The sequence below is a fragment of the Xiphophorus hellerii genome, chromosome 9, assembly GCF_003331165.1.
Source record: "Xiphophorus hellerii strain 12219 chromosome 9, Xiphophorus_hellerii-4.1, whole genome shotgun sequence".
Lineage (NCBI taxonomy): Eukaryota > Metazoa > Chordata > Actinopteri > Cyprinodontiformes > Poeciliidae > Xiphophorus > Xiphophorus hellerii.
This window is the reverse complement of record NC_045680.1, coordinates 17,939,130-17,959,387: the sequence shown is the minus strand read 5'-3', so window position 1 is coordinate 17,959,387 and position 20,258 is coordinate 17,939,130. Positions and strand designations below refer to the sequence as shown.

Below are 20,258 nucleotides of genomic sequence, written 5' to 3'. Positions count from 1 at the left end.
AGCCTGTGATTGTGTCACAGATTGGTTCAATGATACTAAAGGAAAAGGTCCAACTAGCTTTCTGCACACACACACACACACACACACACACACACATTGAAAGATGTACATATGCACCGATGCTGGAAGATGCACTCCTACACAGCACTTGAACTGAAAAGCTCGGGGTAGCCAGTTTATTTTGGTCGTGAGTTTGGGTGCCCAGCTGGTACTTCAGACTGGTGGACTGGCAGAGCAGTGGCAGACAGAAGACGCTCTCACACACAGACACATGCTGAGTGCCAGGGACACACAGCGCCAGGCAGCAGCGTCTGCCAACAACAAGCCTGCCCACTGTTACAAAGACAGACCAAGCATGAGGAGGAAGGCCAAGCAGAGTTTGACAGAGGGGCAAGGAAGTAAAAGTGGATCAGGAAAAGGAAAAGGACGGGGTGCCGAAGAGTTATTTAACTCAAGGAATACTTTCATTACTCTGGTTTCTTAATTTACACAGCTTCACTGAGTTGGAAGAGTTAATTTAGTCAGTAGTGGAACTTGTTTTAGACTAAATTACAGCTATGGAAACCTCCTACCACGCTCAATGTGCTTTTGGTGGCAGCACAAAATGAATAAAACTTCTTAAATCAGCTAAAGATGCTTAAAATTTGCATCTGGCCATTTTGGTTAGTGAGAACTGCTTTCAATGAAAGCACTTCTTTTCCCGTTACACATTTGTTTATGGTCAAATATTCTCTCTAAATGATAGCTTCCTCCACAAACCAATTCAAGTTGTCGACTTAGGTCCCTCTTGCTGCCTCCGTTTGTTTTGTTAAAGGACTGAGGCAGCAAAGGGGATTGAAGTCAACCCGACACTTTTACTCCTCGAGTTCCCTGCGAGGGTGAACAGGGACTTGAACTCATGTACATCATGAAGACATTTTAGATATTCTGGGCAGTCAGTTATTTGGCAAAGACTATGACCCTGTCCAAATACTTGCACTTTCACCTTTGTGACCTTAAATCAGGGGTGGGCAATCCTGGTCCTTGAGGGACGGTGTCCTGCAACTCTTAGATGTCTCCCTGGTCCAACACACTTGAATCTAATAGCTGAATCACCTCCTAAATGCAGTCAAGTTCTCCAGAGTCCTGCTAATGATTTGATTCAGGTGTGTTGAAGTAGAGATACATCTAAAAGTTGCAGGAGACCGGCAACTTCCCACCCCTGCCTTAAATGCAAGAGTCCGCTGAAGAGTATGAGAGCCTAGGGTGCCCCAATTCTTTGGTGGTCTTTTGCCCCCTTTGCATCCTTCATCCAAACTTCGGCTACGTCCACATCCAAGAGAACTTAGGCGAAGTGTATTACCCACAATTCATTCCTGCATGTGACATTTTGAATTAAAAGGTGGAAATATGGCAATGTATTTGTTTTCAAACATAAAGTATTTTGTTTCACTCCACTGTACATGTGTGAATACTATCAAATTTTCTTCTGTATTCAACAAGTCATAGCAAAGCACATTCGAACAGCCAAATATCTCCTGCAATAACTTTGGAAAGCAAAAATACCTATACTGAAAAAAACCCTAAATGGTTGTTACAGATGTACTACATGACATCTTTATTATTCTTTGTCTTACCTACATACAGGCTGTTAAATTGAGTGAGTAAAAAGCACTTATAGACATGCTTAAAATCTAGCAGTCAAACTTCTGTTAATACATCAAATATTTCTCATATATATCTATATAGTCTTGAATATATATATATATATACAGTATATACTCATACAGATATATATGAGCTCCCGGCTGAGCTGTCTTAATTTAGGAGCCTGATTTAAAAGAAGGAAATGGCCTCTGATCTGTCTGCGGGTGTTAACCTACAGGAGTGTATGTTTAAAGATAGTTTCTGCTGCCTTGGATTTGACTGACAATCCCTCTAACTATCATCACAGCTTTAGATCTAATGAGGAATGGCAGTAATAGAAAGCTGCAAGCCCTTTTTTCTTTCCTCAGCTAGAAGAAAAGACGCAGAGCTTCATAGGTGGAAAAAAGTTGATTCACTGAAAAGAGATTTACTCGGTGAAACTATGCAATTCCCCGTAATTTGAGGGGAAAAGTTGAAGGGTAAAAGCAGAAAAAAGCCTTAAAAGTGGAGTCACTTTTTTGGCATTTGTGCAGGTTAGAGTGTTGTATAATCACAGTTGACAAAGGTGTGATAAATGTAAACCATTTTTTTTTTATTATTGAAGCTCATTTTATTTCCTGAAGTTAACAAACTGAAGTAGAAATGGTAGTCAAATGAGTTGGCACAGAAAGCAGCCTTCGTTCAAAGTGTTCATGGGCATTAATGGATAACTGGGTTAAAGAAACTAAATAGGACTGGGATGGATGTAAAACCTTCAGAGCTCGGCCTCCACAATATCCGCGTTGATGACATTTACGCTGGTCTGACTAGCAGGACAACATACAGGATGCTAAAACCAAAAGTCAGATAAAGTAGGAAAAACGCAGACTTCAAAAGGAGTTCCCGGTGTCTTCGGACACTCGTTTCCACCCGAGTGTTGTTACAGCTCCAAATCCTTTTTTTTGTGTGTGTCTCCGCTGTATCACCCTGTGTCATTTATCTGTCTTCATGTGTCCGTCTCCATGTCTGTTTCTGTCAAACAGAGATCCAGCAGCTTGTCCTTACATAGTTGAGATCAAATGCTGAACCACAGCTCAGCGCAAGCCTGCACAGAATGAACCTGCAAGGGAGGCAACCATAAACAATATTTGATCTCGTGCTTCTGTCACTTCTAGACCTTCACACACAGACACAGCTTGAGGGCAGCATTTTCAGGCTTTGTTGCCTCCCTCAGATAGAGGAAGGTATACACACAGACACAGGAGCCGACTGGTCTTTTTCATTTAGGCTGAAACAACGGTAAACAACGCCGCACAAAGGCAGCATCCTCTCACTCAGCCTGCTGCCTGCACTCCACGTGCTGTTTGATATTAAAAGACAAAACAGGAGTGAATGGAGGAGGAGAGGTGGCGCTGGGGATGGTCGGAGGACGGACAGAATAGGACACAACATTATGGTCTAATCTGAAAATAACCAGGAGAATCTGTATGAAGAAGATATCAAAACAAGGCGAGTCCAGGTTGCATCCTCTGTCTATACCCACTCCTCCTGCAGTATGGGTGTTATTATTATTCCTGCATGTCGTCATGCCGCTTCACTCCTTCCCTCGAGCGAGGAAGCGGGCACCGCTGGCATCCAGCCAGATTAGCCAATCAATCTCCTCCAAGAAAGAGAACGTGGAACAGAGAAGAAAAGAGAGAAAGAGCAGCAGGAGAGGTCTGGAGGAGGGATGGAGAAAAAGACCTGAGAGAAACTGAAGCGGGGAAGATGGTGCAGGATGAGTAAAATTGTGCCTTTGAAAGAAGAGCAAAGACGGATAAAGGAAAAAAAGAAAAGGAGACCGGTTGAAAGTGAGCACCTGGTGCAGCAACACAGCAAGCGGCAGTGATGGAAAACACACAGAACGCCGCACACGGCGTCCAGACAAAAGCTCGGCCATCAGCGGTTGTTTACAGAGCGCGGCTCCTCCCCTCCTGCCACCTGTTACTGTGGTTGAGCCGAACAAATGTTTAACCCTCTCAAAGAGTCCCCCAGCAACAGCCAGCAGAGCATCTCTATCCATCCGCAGACTGCCACTCCGAGCTGAGCAGCTCAGCTTAGCGCTCTTCTTCCTCCATATCCATTCATGTGGACTAATCGATCAGGAGCTGAAACGCTAACAGGACAAGTATCACCAACTACTTTGACGACATGTCAAACACTCCTCTAGTTAAAAAGCTTGACTTGTTTTTGTGTTGTGTTGTGAAATTTAAGGTTTTCTGATATTTACAATGTTTTCTAAAATTAAAAACCTTCATTGCTTCCAATGTAAGTAAAACTAAAAGTGGAACTGGTTAAAATACCCGAAGAGGATAATTTGTAATAAAAAGAAAATAATGATCAGGTTTTGTTTAAAATGTTGCACTTGTTATAGTTCATCCCTTTTTGGACCCTTTTTGTTTCAGGAAAAACATTTACAGTAAATGTAAACATTTAAAAGTAAACTTATTAGTATTTAATACAGTATAGTCCTCATACAGCCATGAAGACAAACACATTTCAGTATGAGATTCTCACACTATGATAATTTCACACTTTCGGAGTATGGCAGTATTCATAGAAATATTTATAAAATCTACATGATCTAATGCCATTTGTTCAAATTGTAACTGTAAAAGTTATTTTAACTGTGAAAAAATAACAGAATTTATTCACTCTAAGTTTTAGTTTTATTCACAAAATTTATATTTGACTTAATTTCAATTTTGATAGATAAACTTACAGAAAAAGACTGACTGCACAGCAACAGGTGTGTTGAGTTTACATACTTTGTTACTCTCAGATCCATTACTCATGGTTTTTTGATAAGATTAGCAAGTTAATCCAGCACCAACCATTCAGCAAGTGACTGAATGATTAAATCCACCTATTTAAGAGGCAGGTCAAATACTAAAAACCCTATTTTGTCCTTACTGGTAATCCCACTAAAACTGAAAACTGTGACTTTTATATGTCTGCAAACACATCACTGCTGGGTTTTGACGCAATTTGTTTTGAGAGTTGTGTTAAAATCTGATAAAGGTTAGGGGAATATGTATTTACACGTAAACAAGATTTTATTTTAATTCTGAATCACTTCATTCATTTTTTTTTTATATGTACAGTCAGTTTAGCTCCTGGAATAATACAAAGTTTATTTTTAAGTTTCAGTTCTCAGAAAGTAAGTCTGAACTCAGTTGTTTACATTTATTATGTCAGAGAAAGCATATAATTAGTGTTATAATTAACCACTGACCTGGACACAAGCCTTCTGACTGCCGGCTAGTTTGCATTTCCATGTCAGAGTTGGCATTCCCTTTTAAAATAAAATAAAAAGCAAAACAAACCCCTAAATTATTAATAAAAAGATCTACAATTAAACAAGAATGCCAGAAAACTCTAAAGTAGAGACACCTCAGCACCATCAGTGCATTTCAAGATATTTCTTTCAGGAAACAAATAAAATCTGAAACTCAAGATTTAATGTGGTCAATAAACCAGTAACCCACATAAAACCAATATAGAACCATTGTGAAACACACTAAGCAATTTGCTTAAGTAAAAAATAATCAGATTTTCACCTTTCGATGAAGGTCGTTTTCCATAACTGGAAAAGTAAATATCTTAAATTGTAAATTGTTGTCTATTTTTCCCCTTAACCTTGATTGACAGAATAAAAACATAAAAAAAAAAAACAAGTGAAACAAACAACTCTTCTCTCGCCACACAAAATTCTTTTTTGATTTCCTCCTGACTTTTCTGCCAGCTATCATCATCTTCATCAGTCGACCAGAAGCTCGCTGGAGTCAGTGAAGTGCTGTGACGTGAGTGACGCATTTGTGGCACTAAATCTGTGACTCTCCGCAGGCGGTGAACCCAGCCTTGCGAGAGCGGCAGATGTTTGGGGTCGCGACCTCCAGCTGGGGCGAAGCAAAAAGTCTGCAGCGAGGCTGAGCGTAACGTTTCCTGAAAGACTCGGTTTGTCTCAGACAGCGAGAGCGTGCGCGCGTGTCGGCCGAGCGCAAAACAAGAGGCTCCTTCTTTTAACGCAAACGCTCCACGAGTGTGCGTGCGCAGACGTGAGTTCCTGTCCGTCCGTAAACATGTTTGCCTTCTTCATCACAAAGCTCGTGTGCTTTAATCACTCATATTGCATTACAAAAGACATGCTCTTATAATCAAACACATTTCCTCAACAAAGCACTCTTTTGAGGATCGTCCAAATTCCCAAAGAGAAAGAGGACTGCAAGATGTGCCAATCTCTTTTAGGAAATAAACATGATTAAAAGGCAATGTGAAGAGGAAGGCTGAAATACAAATCCAACAATCAAGAAAGGAAAAGATTACTTTACAAGACTTCAGGCTCTTTATCATACACTACCTCACTCAGTTTGAGTGTGTGTATTCATTTGCATAAGAGTGTGGGTGTGTGTTATGCATATAAGCCTTGCTGCATGTGGGAGTGTTTACATGCAACCTGTAAAGTGATAAACAGACAATTCCTGATTTAAAGGTGAAGCCCACCAGCTACCCAGACAGGCAAAGGGCTCTAGTTCTGGGACTGCGTCCAGAGATCCAATTCCACCACACTCCCCTGGATTAGCTGTCAACCAGTCTCCCAGATCTGGGCATTAGCACGTTATTTTTCAGTATCTCTCCCCAAACTCAAGAGTCTGGCATCAAGTCTCCACCACTGCTGTTGGTGAAGGACGTGAGATGTGGCTACAAATCAAGCCAAACTGAGACGTGAGAATCCAGATCTCTAACTAAGACTGTTGCACTCGCTTTATGTTTCCTGGCAACCAAATTAGCCCAAGGAAACTGGGGATCTAAATTTCAATTTAAAGTACTTTGCTTATATTTTTGTCATTGTCATCTCAGGCAGATATCCCAGAGAAAACAACAGATTACATCTAAAAGATGAGTCCTGGTCTGTCCTTCACACGTTCTCCTTTTGCCATCCTTGTCAAGCGGCACGCAGAGCGAAGCATGTGCAGCTCCTGGGAGCCGTGTTGTTTTTCACTCTGTAATCCGGGCAGACTCAGGGGAACGAGGGATCCGTTATCAGCAAGGGGCCGTGATGGAGACTCGATCAGGCCGTCTGTCTGCGGGGACCAGGGAGCTGAAGTTAATCAGAGACCGACAGACCCCTCATTACCCCGAGGATTCACACACCGCGACCCTGACACGCTCTCCGTCTCTTTCTGTCGCACAGACACACACTTACAAAAAGCATGAAAGCTTTTTGTAAGCTCACACGTTCACCTTCTCTTTTTAGCCTTCAGCGGGAACTCTGCCACACCCTCTGGGATCTTACTTCAGATTAAGTTCAACATCAAGAATTAGCTGAAAACCAAAGGAAATATGGCTTAACTCTTTCCCTCTTTTAAGGTTACTTTGGGGGGTACATTATACAATTAATCTTAAACTCAACATGTTTTCTCAGTTAATGAAATTATGATGTCTATTTATTCACGAAACCCATTTAATCCTTGCAGGGTTTCAATAAGCTGGTTTCAGTCTGTTAGTGGTCAGTGGGTGAGGGTTTTGGGGCGCTACACAGAGTCAGATGCAAGTCAGTTAAACTAAAATGCTTGGTTTTGAGTTGTGGGAGGAAGCAGGGCAACCCAGAGAAAACCCAAACCAATGTGCAAACTCCACATAGAAACCCCTCAGCCAGGATAGAAACCCTGGACTTTCCTACTGTGAAGCAAAAGTGTTAACAACTGTACCATCAAGCACATAAATAGAGGTTTAACAGTTTTGACAGGTTAAATTAGCCCTCCATGTTGAACATTTGATAAGTCTGACATCCTGAACTTGAAACCAGGCTGAACGTCAAACCATACTTCAAGTCTTTTAAAAAAGAACAATACAATCGGACCTCTTAATCACTATAACTGTCCAGTCCAACCTACCATTATTTGATTTGAGGTGCATTCACACAGCACTTTTGCATCAAGCAGTCACAACAGCTGGGAATTTGGGGCGCTATTGCAAGAAGCTGCCCAGTACGAGCATCAAGACAGGTGGTGTGGCTCTGTGTACAAAAGACAAATGCAGCAAAGCAGAAAAAAAAGGCAGCAGAAAACGAAAGAGTATGCTGTCCAGCTGGGCTTCCTCAGAAGCAGAGCCAGGTATTGCGAGGATTTAAATGTTTTAAGATCACTTTGTATATGTCATTTCCTCTCTGGTTCACTCGAAAGTCTTTTTGTTTTCTGACTGGAAGCAAACTACATCAGCGTTCCTTTTGTAACTGAACCAAGCTCCAGCATTTTCAGCCAGAGCTTGCTTGTTCGGTTCACAGCAGAGTTCAGATAAGCTTTCTGAGGAAATAAACTCTCCATTTAAAGGGTACAAATCAGCTCCGATGTGAGGGAACCCCCTAAACTTTAATTTGACACATTGTTCCATGTTTCATATCTCTTTCTCTGCTGGCTAATTTTAAGCAGTGAAGGACTTCAGCACATATAAAGGCCTGGACAACAGCAGAACTCAGACCTACACATTAAGCCATATATTGACCAGCGCTGTCAAACTGTAGCCATTAAAGAGCTGACACACAGGAATCCAGCTGGCCTACCTCTGGAGAAAGGTGTAGGAAATTATATGGCATTTAGATTAATTAGACACAGTTGTCAGATTTAATTAACTACTAGGTTTAATTAACCATGTAATTAATCTTATGGTGGTCCAACACATGTACACGCGCACCCAAGCACGGAGGCAAACACATACACTCAACTAGTGCCCACATAGATATGAATAGTTCATGCGCAGCAAATGTAATCTGTTCAGCCGACAAGCGCTCGCACTTTTTTCTGTCAAACCTCACAAGAGAGTTCAGCTGAATGGGTGAATGGCTACGAGCTAAAACAGCCTGAATGAAGAGCGTGTGGTAAGAATAGCACCTTTAATCCATTTCAGGTTTAACTCCTGCCCTCACAGGATGGTAATCTCACAGCTGAAGCAGCAGCTCATTCAGTCAGCATCCACACACCTATGTAATCTTTTATCAAACATGTACCAGGTAACATGCTGCAGACGTTTATCATGGTTCTGACAGATTCACAAAAAACACACATCAAAATAGTCATTTCAAGAAAAATGTGTGCAACTTTTCAAAAGATGAGAGGGTCAGGAGGGGCCACCGACCCTGACCTTTCCCATCGCCAAGTCCGACCCCGGTAGCCATAACAAGCGTCTCCTGCGTCGTGCGTGACTGTGACTGAGGGTGTTGGTGTTGGTGCCATTCTGTGTTCAGCCTGCTGCTTTGTGTGTTTCCACTTTACTGAAACCATGAGTGGACCAATAAGCAGCCGGGCATTGTCCTGACCTCTCACCCCAGGAAGCAGAGAGTGGCTGGGACCAAAGGGGTCAGAACAGCCAACGGCTAAGCGACAAAGTTAAGCCGATGTAACAACAGGAGGGGGGGAAAAAAATCATATTGATTGTGGCAGGCTATATGTGAAGTAGCAGAAATTCAAAGAAGGGACTCCAAGGGTTTTTCCATAAAATATGAAGCTGGTGTTCTTGGGTCATACATTTTTCAAAGCAGAATATTTCAGCCGTCTGCCTCGCAGTCTGTCCCATCCAGCGTTAAAGCTGCATCGCATAAACACTGTCAGAAAACACGGAGCCGCAGCAGCATTATGACAACAATTACGGTCACGCTCTGCATGTGCGTGTATGAAAATGTTGGATCTGTACGTGTGTGTGCGTGTGTGCCATGTTGGAGCAGTATTGGTGGAGTTCACTCACATAGTCATGGAAAGCCTTGGCCTCGCTGGAATGTTCGCATGTCTCCCTCCGGTCCGGGGCGGCGCAGTACAGATCCCAGAATACACTGTGAACACGGGACAAGACAGCGACAACAGTGAGAACATCTACTAACAATTCATGCATCTGGTGCAGATAGGTTTGTGCACAACACATGGAAGGGGAAAACAAACCTCGATGACAGCAAAAATTTGCATAAGCGATACACATGCAGGAATGAAGTTAACAAGTGATCAAATATTCCTGTAAATTATTATTATTTTTTTACCTAAGTTTGTCGAACTTTGTACAATTCAGATAGAAACACATACCAAAATTAAACCAAGAAACCTTTACAACTTTTTGCTTCCTTAAGGTCTTTTCCGTGATGAAAATGAATTCATAAAGATTTAGAGATAACCTGCATTTGCCTTTAGCCTCTTGTAAATATGAAATACACCAACAATAACTCAACTCAGATCAAGAAAAGCAGGCGCTGATTGAAGTGTATGTGCAAACAAAGTGCAAAGCATTTGGTGAAATCAGAAAAAATATATAAGTGTCATTCTTATCATGACACTTTTACTTGAATAATAACACTCTCTCCTAACAGTCTGAAAAATGTAAGTCTGGATAAATTGTTTCCCACTATACTAAAATCTGATTAACTAAACATATTTAATGTCATTTGGTTACAAAAGTGTTGGAAATTTCTGCTTCAGCCATATTATAGCAATAATGCATCATCAGTAGTGATAGTAATAGTAGCAATAGCCAAAACCGCAGTACTAGTTTTAACAGAAGCAATCTGAGTAGAAATAATAATAGTAGCAGAAATAATAGCTACATTAATATCTATAATATTAGTAGTAATAGTAATTACATTAGAAGTAGTAATAATAATGTCAGCAGAAGTAAAAGTCGTAGTTCTTATAGTACTTAATAGTTGCCATGATGATAGCAGAATTAATAATAGCAATATCAGCGGTATTAATTGTTGGTAACCATGGTAATAACATCAATAGTAACATAGTAACAAACTGTGCTTCATATACTGTCATAAATACAATGTAATCTCTGAAATACTTCTGAAAAGCAGAACACCTTAAACCTTAAACTAAGAGTCTTTCCCCCTCCTGCTTCCACAGTTTAATAGTGTGTGAAGCTCAAAGCTACAGGTACATTTTAGTTCATATTTTAAAAGTTTTACTAATTAAATCTAGAGTTTTACATCTCAGAAAGCTCATTAGAGTCCCCCCGTTTCTCCCACTTCAGAAACTTAGAGTGATCTCCGAAGAGCTGTTAGCATGAAGGACCTCCAGATGCTCGTCTCAGCCTGCCCTGCCGACCTGCAGGTTACTGACCAATCAGCTCTGATTATGTTAGTTACTGTCCAATCAGCCGTCCTCATATAATTTAACTAGAGCAGGTCCAGTCCTCCAGGGCAACAGGGGCCACAAGGTCCCACTCCAAATGGGCCCTTAATTACTGCACTGAAATTAAGTACTTGGTAAGGCAGTCCATATAAAGCAGATCTCCTTCCTCGCCGTATTGATTTTGTGGACCATGCCTTTGGAGATATCAGGAGGGGACATTTTTGCAGTCTTTTAAAGGTGCAAATAAGCTGTTAGCTGTCTTATTGTTGTTGATGGAAGGACGCCACCATAAAATTTGTCAAGAGAGAGAAAATATCAATTGCCCATAATTGTCAAAAAGTGGCTCAGTCGCATTCTGCCCTATTTTTCAACAAAAACAAAGCCGACTGATAATTTCCTTCTTTGTTTTGATTTCTTTTTCACTATTTGAGGGCTTCAACAAGATAAAGGTGCAACAAAAGGTGCCCTAAAATGAAAAACATGAATAAACATCCAATTTAAACCCTGTAGCACATCATACCAACATCTATAAAAAAAAAAGCTCAAATTGAAATGTGTCATTAAATTATTTAAACTTTTAGAAGAGAATCATTGCCCTTGGGTGCTTAGTGCGCATCGGAGTACTTTCTAGACAACGAGGTGCGCTGAAGAACAGAGAGACCATGCATTGTGTGCTCTCCTGTCACTTCACAATAAAGCCAGCGTACATTATCATATCTATCGGTCGGCGTTAAAGAGATTGCTGCGCCGTCGGAGACGAGCCGCGGCAAGGAGGCGCGACCATCGCAAATCCAATCGGCTCTCTGGGAAATGAAATGTGACTCGGGTTAGAGTTTGTTACGGGGAAGACATCACCGGGTCGGTGGTGCAGCGGGGGGTAAGGTGATTTAACACCTCCTGCCCTGTGAAGTCGATAATATATTGCAATTTGAACAGCTGACCTGCGTGCCTCTGCGCCTCGCAGGGAAATCTCATACACGCCACGTCTCTGTAGCGTAATCTAAGGAAGAATCACTGTTAGGATGAGAGTAAACGTACAAACCGAGACTTTCATTATTCTGATATTATTTTGAGGTTGACATTTTTCTGCAGTGCTGGAATGGGAAGTGAGGCAGGTGAGAGGAAGTTTAGGGTGTGAGGATGAATCCAAAAGTTTTAATGCATCTTAAACTTTTCATAATTTTTGTCACATTACAACAACAAACTTTGTGTATTTAAGTAGCATTTTGTTGTATAGACCATAACAAAGTAACACAGTTGTAAAGTGGAAGCAAAGTAGTGCGGCCTTTAAAAAAATGTTTCAAATTAAGAATCTGAAAATACATATATTTTCAGCCTCCTGTACTTTGAGGCAACACATCCATTCATCCATCCATCCATCCATCCATCCATCCATCCATCCATCCATCCATCCACACATCCATCCACACATCCATCCATCCACACATCCGGAATCAGTTTTTTCAGCAATGATCAATATCTAATGATCCTTGGAACGTAGATGAACTGGTAAATCAAGATCTTTGTTTTTTGGTTGAACTGCCTCAAGCTGTTTCTTCACAGCAGCTGACCTGAGCAGCGTCAGCATCACTGCAGATCTCTGATACCCCAACAAATAATCCAGTGCAACCAATTGCCTTTAGAAGTGCTCTAATTAGTCAATAGAGTCAAACTGTGTACTCTCAGTATAAACCCAGCTGCTCTGTGAAGCTTTTCAGACACGACCATCCACCTCTACCAACAGACTAGGGAAGAAACGGAAAAAGGTCGGTGGTAACTCTAAAGGAGCTCAGCTGGGAGAATCTGATCAAAACAACTATTAGTTGGTGCCCAAAAAAATCTGCAAAAGAAAAAAAGCCATTGTTGTAAGAATGCCATAATAAATTGAGATGAAATCAAAACTTTCTGGTCTTTACCTCCACAAACCTAAAGGGTCAAACCAAAGCAACGATGGCGGAGAGGAACAGCTATTACAAGGAAATAATGATTGATGAGCTGCAACATCTAATTTTATTTTCCGTGTTATTGTAAAGAAGGAACAGAAGGCGTCGAAGGGGCATTCGCCCGCTGCATCGGACCAGAACCGATCAGGGGGAGTTCAGTGTTCTGGTCTGTCAGTACATACGTTCATCAGAACCAGCTGGGGGAAAAAAAACAGCTTCTGGAGGTTGAGTAGTAAAACATCAACGTCACAGTGAGAAATAGGTGTGGCAGCATCGTGCTGTGAGGATGCTTTGACTCAACACGGACAGGAAAACTGGTCAGAACTGGAGGGAAAATGGGAGGGGATGAAAACAACGCTGGAAGTAAACCTGCAAAAAAGACTGCAAAAATATGTATTTATTAAGCGATTTGTGCAATTGCGTGAGAATGCTTGTTGAAGGAGCTCCTTGTCAAAAAATTATTTCTGTCAGTACCTGGAACAGAAAAAGTTATTTTCCTACAGGAATTCAGGCAGGAAAGCAACACCAAGCATACGACCATAGTTCAAATGGTTTTGATCAAACAATATTCAAGTATTAAAATTAGCTAAGTCTGATAAAGAATGTGTTAAAAAAAACTTGAAAACTGATGATTTATCAAGAAAATGTCAGTTTCTACAGATGTAAAACTGGTGGAAGAAACCCCTAAAGACTAGCAGCTATAATGACAGAAAGCAATGTCCGAGAGCATCCCACACTTTTCAGATTTATATTTTTCAAAAATAAATACTAAAAACTAAAAATCCTTTTCCTTCCACTTCACAACTAGAATCTGGTATTTGTGGGCACATCACCTAAACTCCCATTAAAATTCAAGACAAGGGAGTTATTGATGCTTTTCCAAGGCACATCATTCTCTATGAAGGGGTTGAAGCCTTTGAGCACAAGCCTGACAATCGCAGCACGATTTGGAGGGAAAACCTGTGTCAAAGTTGTTGTCACATCCTTTTAAAGAGACGCTAATCTGTAGAAATTATCAGGGAAGTCAACATTCACAGTTAATTAGCACAAGCAATCAACAAGAAATCTGATACTCCTACACACCCTTGTAACAGCAACATTTCTATCCAATTATCTAATCATCTCAATCTAATCATCTCATCACGGGAAGCTCTTTATGGTCTTAAGGGAAGTAACTGGTGTTTGAGGCACACATCTCTGCTCCGAGGTTGGAAAGTTTAACTGCTCTTTACTTTGAAGCGCTACAGGAGAGATTTGAATCCAGCTCCTTTATTTAGATGAAGAGTATAAGACAGCTTCGTGAGTGCACACACACAAACACACACATGTGCACTTTGCTTCGAGGACAGAGGAGGAAGGGGATTAGCGTCCGTGCATCCAGGAGAAGACAATTATTAAAATGAAATGCCATCACGATAATTATTTGTAATTAACTGTGCGGCCTGTCAAAGCCAGCGGTTACAGTGCGCTTTTTCCCCCCCATTATAATAAGAATAACAAACAAAGATAGAGAGGGAAAGCCGAACATACGAGTCCATATGATAATCCCGTCTGTGTCAGCTGGTCAGTCAGCAGAAAGAGAAACAGACATTAAGAGGAAGGTGGAGACAGATGGAGATAAGGAGGCAGGCAGAGCATGAATGGAAGAAACAGTGAAATAAAATTACACAGAGCCAACGGAGCTCATCTTATCAGAACAGAGTCTTCTTAATGGGACAGAAATGTTAGAATCAAAGCGAGGAGGTGGAGAAACACAACCTCTCCAATTCTTCTTGCAGCCCTGAACAGCAGACACTCTCCTGCCAGTATATAATATGCATTCATCAAGCAGGTGGAAGCAATAACAATACTGTAATATGAAACTATGGGAAACTACCACTACATTGTGGGTAATAAAATCAGCAAATTACATCATGCAAGAGAACCACTGGCTCAAAATGAACAAACAAACGCTGGTGGATTTGTGGTTTTGTGCAGCTCTCAAACAAATATTACAAAAGAGCTAATCATTGTGGAAGCAGTTTATAAAAACAGACACAAAAGGTCACGTTTCAGGCTATTTATGGTATAATTTAATTGAATTAGCACTAATAAAGGATCATTGCTGTAAAATCAGTCAAAGTGGGCTTAGATATAGTTTGTTACATGTAGAACATGACATTGTAAGCTTCCTTTTTATTATTTTAGCATAAATCAATATTTAATCAAGATGAAATCTACACCGCCCAAAGACAAGCTTCATATACATTCGCCCTGAGCCTTTGCTTGCACAACTTTGACCCTAAAGTTAGGAAGATTTCAGGAAAATTTGAAAAAAAATTTGCTCAAATTGTAGTTGTAACCCCCCAAACCTAGAATGTAACCCAATACTTTCAAGTGTTTTTGAAACCTGTCAAAAATCTTCACAATTGTGTGCCAATCAGATCATTTCTTGTGTCTCTTATTTTGTAATGTTTTTTTTTTACTTTTTAGTATTTGAAATCATAAAGTCACCCTGATTCTCTATCCACCTGTGTTTTTATTGTTAATTTACATTTTATGTGTGAATAAAACACTCTGCTCGACAGTCCCTTTAAGAACATTGTCCTACTATGCGATGTAGTCCAAGAACACAATATTATAATTGCACAAAGAATTGGGTTTAACTCAATTTGTAAAACAGAATCTATCACAAAAAATTTCTGTGAAAGTGTATGTGACATAAATGAATTCATATGAATCTGGTGTTTTACAACTTTGGCAAGGACGAGTTCATTATTTAATTTTTTTTAGTTTATATTTGTACTGTCTGGAAAAGAGCTTTAAGCCAATAGATTAATGGCTGCAAAATGTTATTGAGAATTTTCTTGTAGAGAGTATAATTAACAGACCTGAAGCCAGAAAGGAGGCCCAGACCAACACACTACCAGAACCATGTTTGACTGTATATGTATGATGTTCTTTTTCAGAAATGCTTTGTTGGTTTCATGTTAGATTGGACCCAGCTGGGTGTGACTGCTGAAACTAAACCCATAGATCTAGTTAATTACATTTAACAATGAGGGGAATTTGGGACTATATTTGTTTGGCAATTTTTTCCCCCTTTAATGACTTTAATAATATTTAGGGATATTAACAGAAGAGGATATTATTAGAAGCTAGACCAGTCAGTGCTGATCTTAGATGGAATTAGAATTACTAAAATTGCTCATATTAAGAGTCTTGACAACAAAAACACATGAAACTAAGAAGAATAAGGTCATAAATTAGTCAAGGAGGAAGTGATGGAGTCTAATTCTTCTGGAAGTAAAGAATGCTTTCTGCTGTCTCTGATCCTCAGAAGTAGGAATTCCTGCTAGAGGCCATCAAAGTGAGATATCTACATAACGTTGTTGGCCTGTGGTTTATGGTGTAGGGTGGTGTGAGTGTTTACGGGGGCAGGGGTCGGGGGAAGGGTGCTGAAGACTCAGAGGCCATCCAGTGAAAACTGGTTAAAGCGATCGATTCTGGGATAAAAAAGGAGACAACTAGCATCGGCCAATAGAGAGGCGGCTAATGACACAATCAACACCTGCAGCCTTCACTGAGCCCTTTCTTTATCCCTCCACCCATAACAACAGATGTGGATGAGTGACCCCCACCCGCACCCCCTCTCCCAAGGTCTCTCCACTTTTTTCTTTCTTGTTGGATCCCCCCGCCCCCGACACCCACCCACCTTTACCGTTCTACAGGAAACAGTGATTCAGAAAAGAAAAAATAGAGAACGCACACCAAGGAGCTCAAGAGGAGACAGTGGGGGTGGGGCCGGGGTGATGGTGGGGTCGGGGTCTTAGGTTTGGCTGTTTAACACAAAAGAGGCTGGAATGCAAAGAGTTAATCCGTTCGGGGGTCTCTCTCTTCCGCAAACAAAGGGACGGGCCTTCAGACAAAGGTTGAGGGAGGAGGAGCAGTGGGTGAGGGATGAGGGAGGTTGGTGGCTTTTCTGCCATCTGGAGCTTTTGTTTTGAGGGATGCTGGAGGTTGGAGGGGGGTGAGCTGGGTGGCACAAAGGTGGAGACGGGGGCTCCGCCTCCTGTCCTCCTCAAGCAGCCGACCCCTCCGCTCCCCAGACTCCACGCTCAGCCAGGATGGAGTCTGGTCCACGTGCTCCGCGGCCCAGACAGACGCCCCTCAGCTAGGTCACACTACACTGGAGAGTGCCCTCCATAGCCCAGATAATCATCTCCCTCCACTCCCAGGCCAGTGTCATCTCCCAGCACCAATGAAATACATCAGTACAGTTACAACACACGCTCAAGAGTGCTTGGTTTTCCTTTCTGCTTTCCACTTTCCCACACGCACACGCACACACACACGCACACACCCCCACCAACACACACACACACACCCCGACGCTCTCTCGCTGGTTGCAGCAGAGTAGAGAGCAAACTAATGCTGCACTGTGTGTTTGCGAATGTCACTCCGTCAGTATGACTGGTGGCTGTCAGATTGAGAGAAGCCAGGCTCTTTAAGGGCCATTATGAGCCGTGTCAACAGGCTGCACAATCACAACACACACGGGGGCAGGAGAGGATGAATGAATGAAGCCGCATGTCCGGGTTTATTACACAGGGTTGGCCGGGGGGCTTTGGGGATGAGCGGGATAGCATGAATGACAAACAAAGCGGACCCTGTCAAAGCTCTTATCCCCTCTCCTCGACTCTCGTGCTGCCTGGCTAAGGATCCAACCTGCCCGCCTCGCTGCCAGCCGGATTCTTTGTCTGCTCCAGTTCCTGTTCCTTTTTCTGTCCTGCCTGCTTTCTCCTCTCTCTGCCAAAAACTTATATTTCAATCTGACAGTTACATTTTCTACTCTCTGTTTTGCTCTCAGAAATGATCTGTTGACTGGAGCTGGACAATTTTCAGCCTGATCAACTCTGATTGATCAGAAATGTGTTCTCATACTGTAAGAAAGGAGACCCAAAGTTAAATTATGTAATTTATTAAAGAGGTGTATTTCCTGTTTAAGGTCTCTGGTCACGCAAATGTGATCAGACCGTGCAACACTAACAAAGCCACATAACAAAATAAGCTGAAGTGTTGCTGTCAAACTGAAAATACAGATTTTAAACTCTCTCCAAGTTTTTTTATTTGATGTTGATGAATGCTGTAAAGAGAAAAATAATAGTTTTATTCTGGTAGTATAAACTATCCTGGTGTGAGGGCAACCACTGGTTCATATCATCAACCTATAGTATATTCACCTTTTTTTAGTTCCCAAAAAGTTCTTTGAGCACATGTGTGGTTATTATTATTGTAATAAACTCCAAATATTTTTCAAGCCATTGTCTACACCCACACATCTGCGTGTATCTCTGGTAGTCATTGGGTAGGAGGCAGAGTACACCCTGGACAGGTCAACGCTCTGTCACAGGGCAACACAAAAAAACATGCCCACGCATACACTAAAGTATAATTAAAGAGGTAAAAAAGGTGAATTGCAATGACTCTCAAATCAAAAAGGAGAAGTTGTGCTTCAAAAAGTATAACAGACATGTATATTTATTTATGTGGGTTGTATAATTTCTGCAGTTCATTCAGGCTGCAAGAGAGTGAGCAAGAGCAAAACTTTCAGCAGATAACAGAGAAAGTTGAACTGAAATTGACCATTTTGAACTTTCCATATCAGAGATAAAGTAAGAATTTAAACTTTCTATGTAGGACACAGAAAATCTACTGTACTAATGGAAATGAGCTTATCGCTAATATAAGATGCTAATAACAGTTTAAGACGTTAATGCAGCAGTCATGTTTTGCTGGAATCGGCTAAATTCAACGCATTTAGCCGTATTTGTTTTATTGTAAAAGCTTTATAAAGACCTAGAATTCACAACAAAATTTCTGTCAGACGCATTTTTTTTCTCCCACTCACGATGAGCATTTGTGTCAGTCTCTAAGTCCATTGACACAGCTCTTCCAGGCAGACAGAAAAACATATTCCTCCATTTGTGCAGCATTGAATGATTTGACAGACTTATTTGAAGAGTCTGAAAAGACATAAACACACATGAGAGGCTTCGTTTTATGACACAGAGCTTCAGGTTGAAGTCTGTAAGTTCTGATGGTGGGAGCGGAGGTTTTCCAGCCATGAGGTCAATACACAGTGACAGGGACAGGTGCATGAAAACCTTCTGCAAACAACAGCAGGCTTTGGCTGACTAACCCGCTCATGCAACCCCCCCACCCCCTAACATGGTCAGCAGTTAGAGCAATCACAGAGGATGGGACACAGAGGTTTGGGGAGTTTTTCATAAAAATAAAAAATTCAAGTTGACAGTCAGAGCAAAAGATGTACTTGTTTTACATTTTGTGACAGTAGTTGGAGTGTATTCCTACGTAACGAGTGAATTGAATTAGAAGAAGACAACTTTAAATCCATTAGAGATCCATAAAGGGTTAGTCCTGACTATTTTAAGAAACCAACTATTCACATGCGCTCCACATCATCAGATGATTCCTAAACATTTCCACTCTCTTATATGTGTCCTCTATACTCATTTGTAAGAAAGAAAGTAACAAATAGCACTTCTAAAAAGCTGTACTCTAGAGTTCGGGAATCACAGATATAAAAAGTCTTTATACAAATGATGTGCATTAATTGCTAGAATCATGTCACTTTAAATTTGAATTAAAAAAAAGTCGAACTGAAAACCTCATTGTACGTGAATTGTTGCCGGAAAATTAGAGTCTGCATTTGAGTGATAGCAGAAAGGAAAGCCAATAGAAGACCCCGTTTAATATTACTCTATTGTTGGTGAGAGGAAGAAAACTCAGCAAATATGTTTTCCTCGTGTGTCCAAAAGTAGAGTAAGATGCTGATAAACTCCTCCCCTTTGGAATCGCCTACTAGTTCCTGTCCGTAAAGCAGACGCCCTTTTTAAGACGAGGATTGAAACTTTTCCTTTTGATGAGCTTGAAGGAGTTCTCGGCTGTCTTTGTTTGTACCTTGCTATAGGCTTAGACTGCTCAACAAAATGCTGACCACTTTTCCACACTCTGTTTCCTTCTGTTACACTCCATTGGTGAATTATCTTTGAATTATGAGGGTCATATTTGTCTGTATTTTCTTTCAATAGAAGAGACTGCTGACCTATTGCTTGTTTGTTTTTTTTTTTCATCAAAAAGACCAGTGACAAATCCTTTTCTATCTTTGTGCTCCCTAAATAAATGGAGCTCCTGCTCCCATAAACTCAGTGTTCACTGGAAAAAACACCAAATCTTATCAAGTATTTTTGTCTAGTTTCTAGTGCAAATATCTAAGTACACTTGAAATAAGACAAAACTAATCTAAAAGTAACTTTTCATTAAGATATAAGAGCTTCTTCTAAGTCAATAGTTCATATATGAAAAGTTCTAATTATTTCACTTGTAACAAGACATTTTTTCCGTGCGGTAAGTGAAATAATCTGCCAGTGGAATCAGTGCTCTTTCATCAATACTAAGAAATGATTGACTTAAAATGAGTCACTACATCTTACTTAAACGTTTCTTGTAAGTATTGTTTTGTTTTATTTCAAGTGTACTAAGATATTTGAACTAG

At 40.9% G+C, this 20,258-nt stretch overlaps 1 protein-coding gene across 2 annotated transcripts in view; it reads right to left on the bottom strand.

Annotated features, from left to right (window-relative positions):
* ssbp4 (single stranded DNA binding protein 4) overlaps window positions 1-20,258 on the bottom strand; it is a 105,566-nt gene that overhangs the window by 64,430 nt on the left and 20,878 nt on the right. For both annotated transcript variants that reach the window (XM_032572018.1, XM_032572019.1), the window contains exon 4: window positions 9,385-9,469. In XM_032572018.1, coding sequence (XP_032427909.1) covers window positions 9,385-9,469 — 85 coding nt within the window. The remainder of the gene's footprint in view (window positions 1-9,384; window positions 9,470-20,258) is intronic.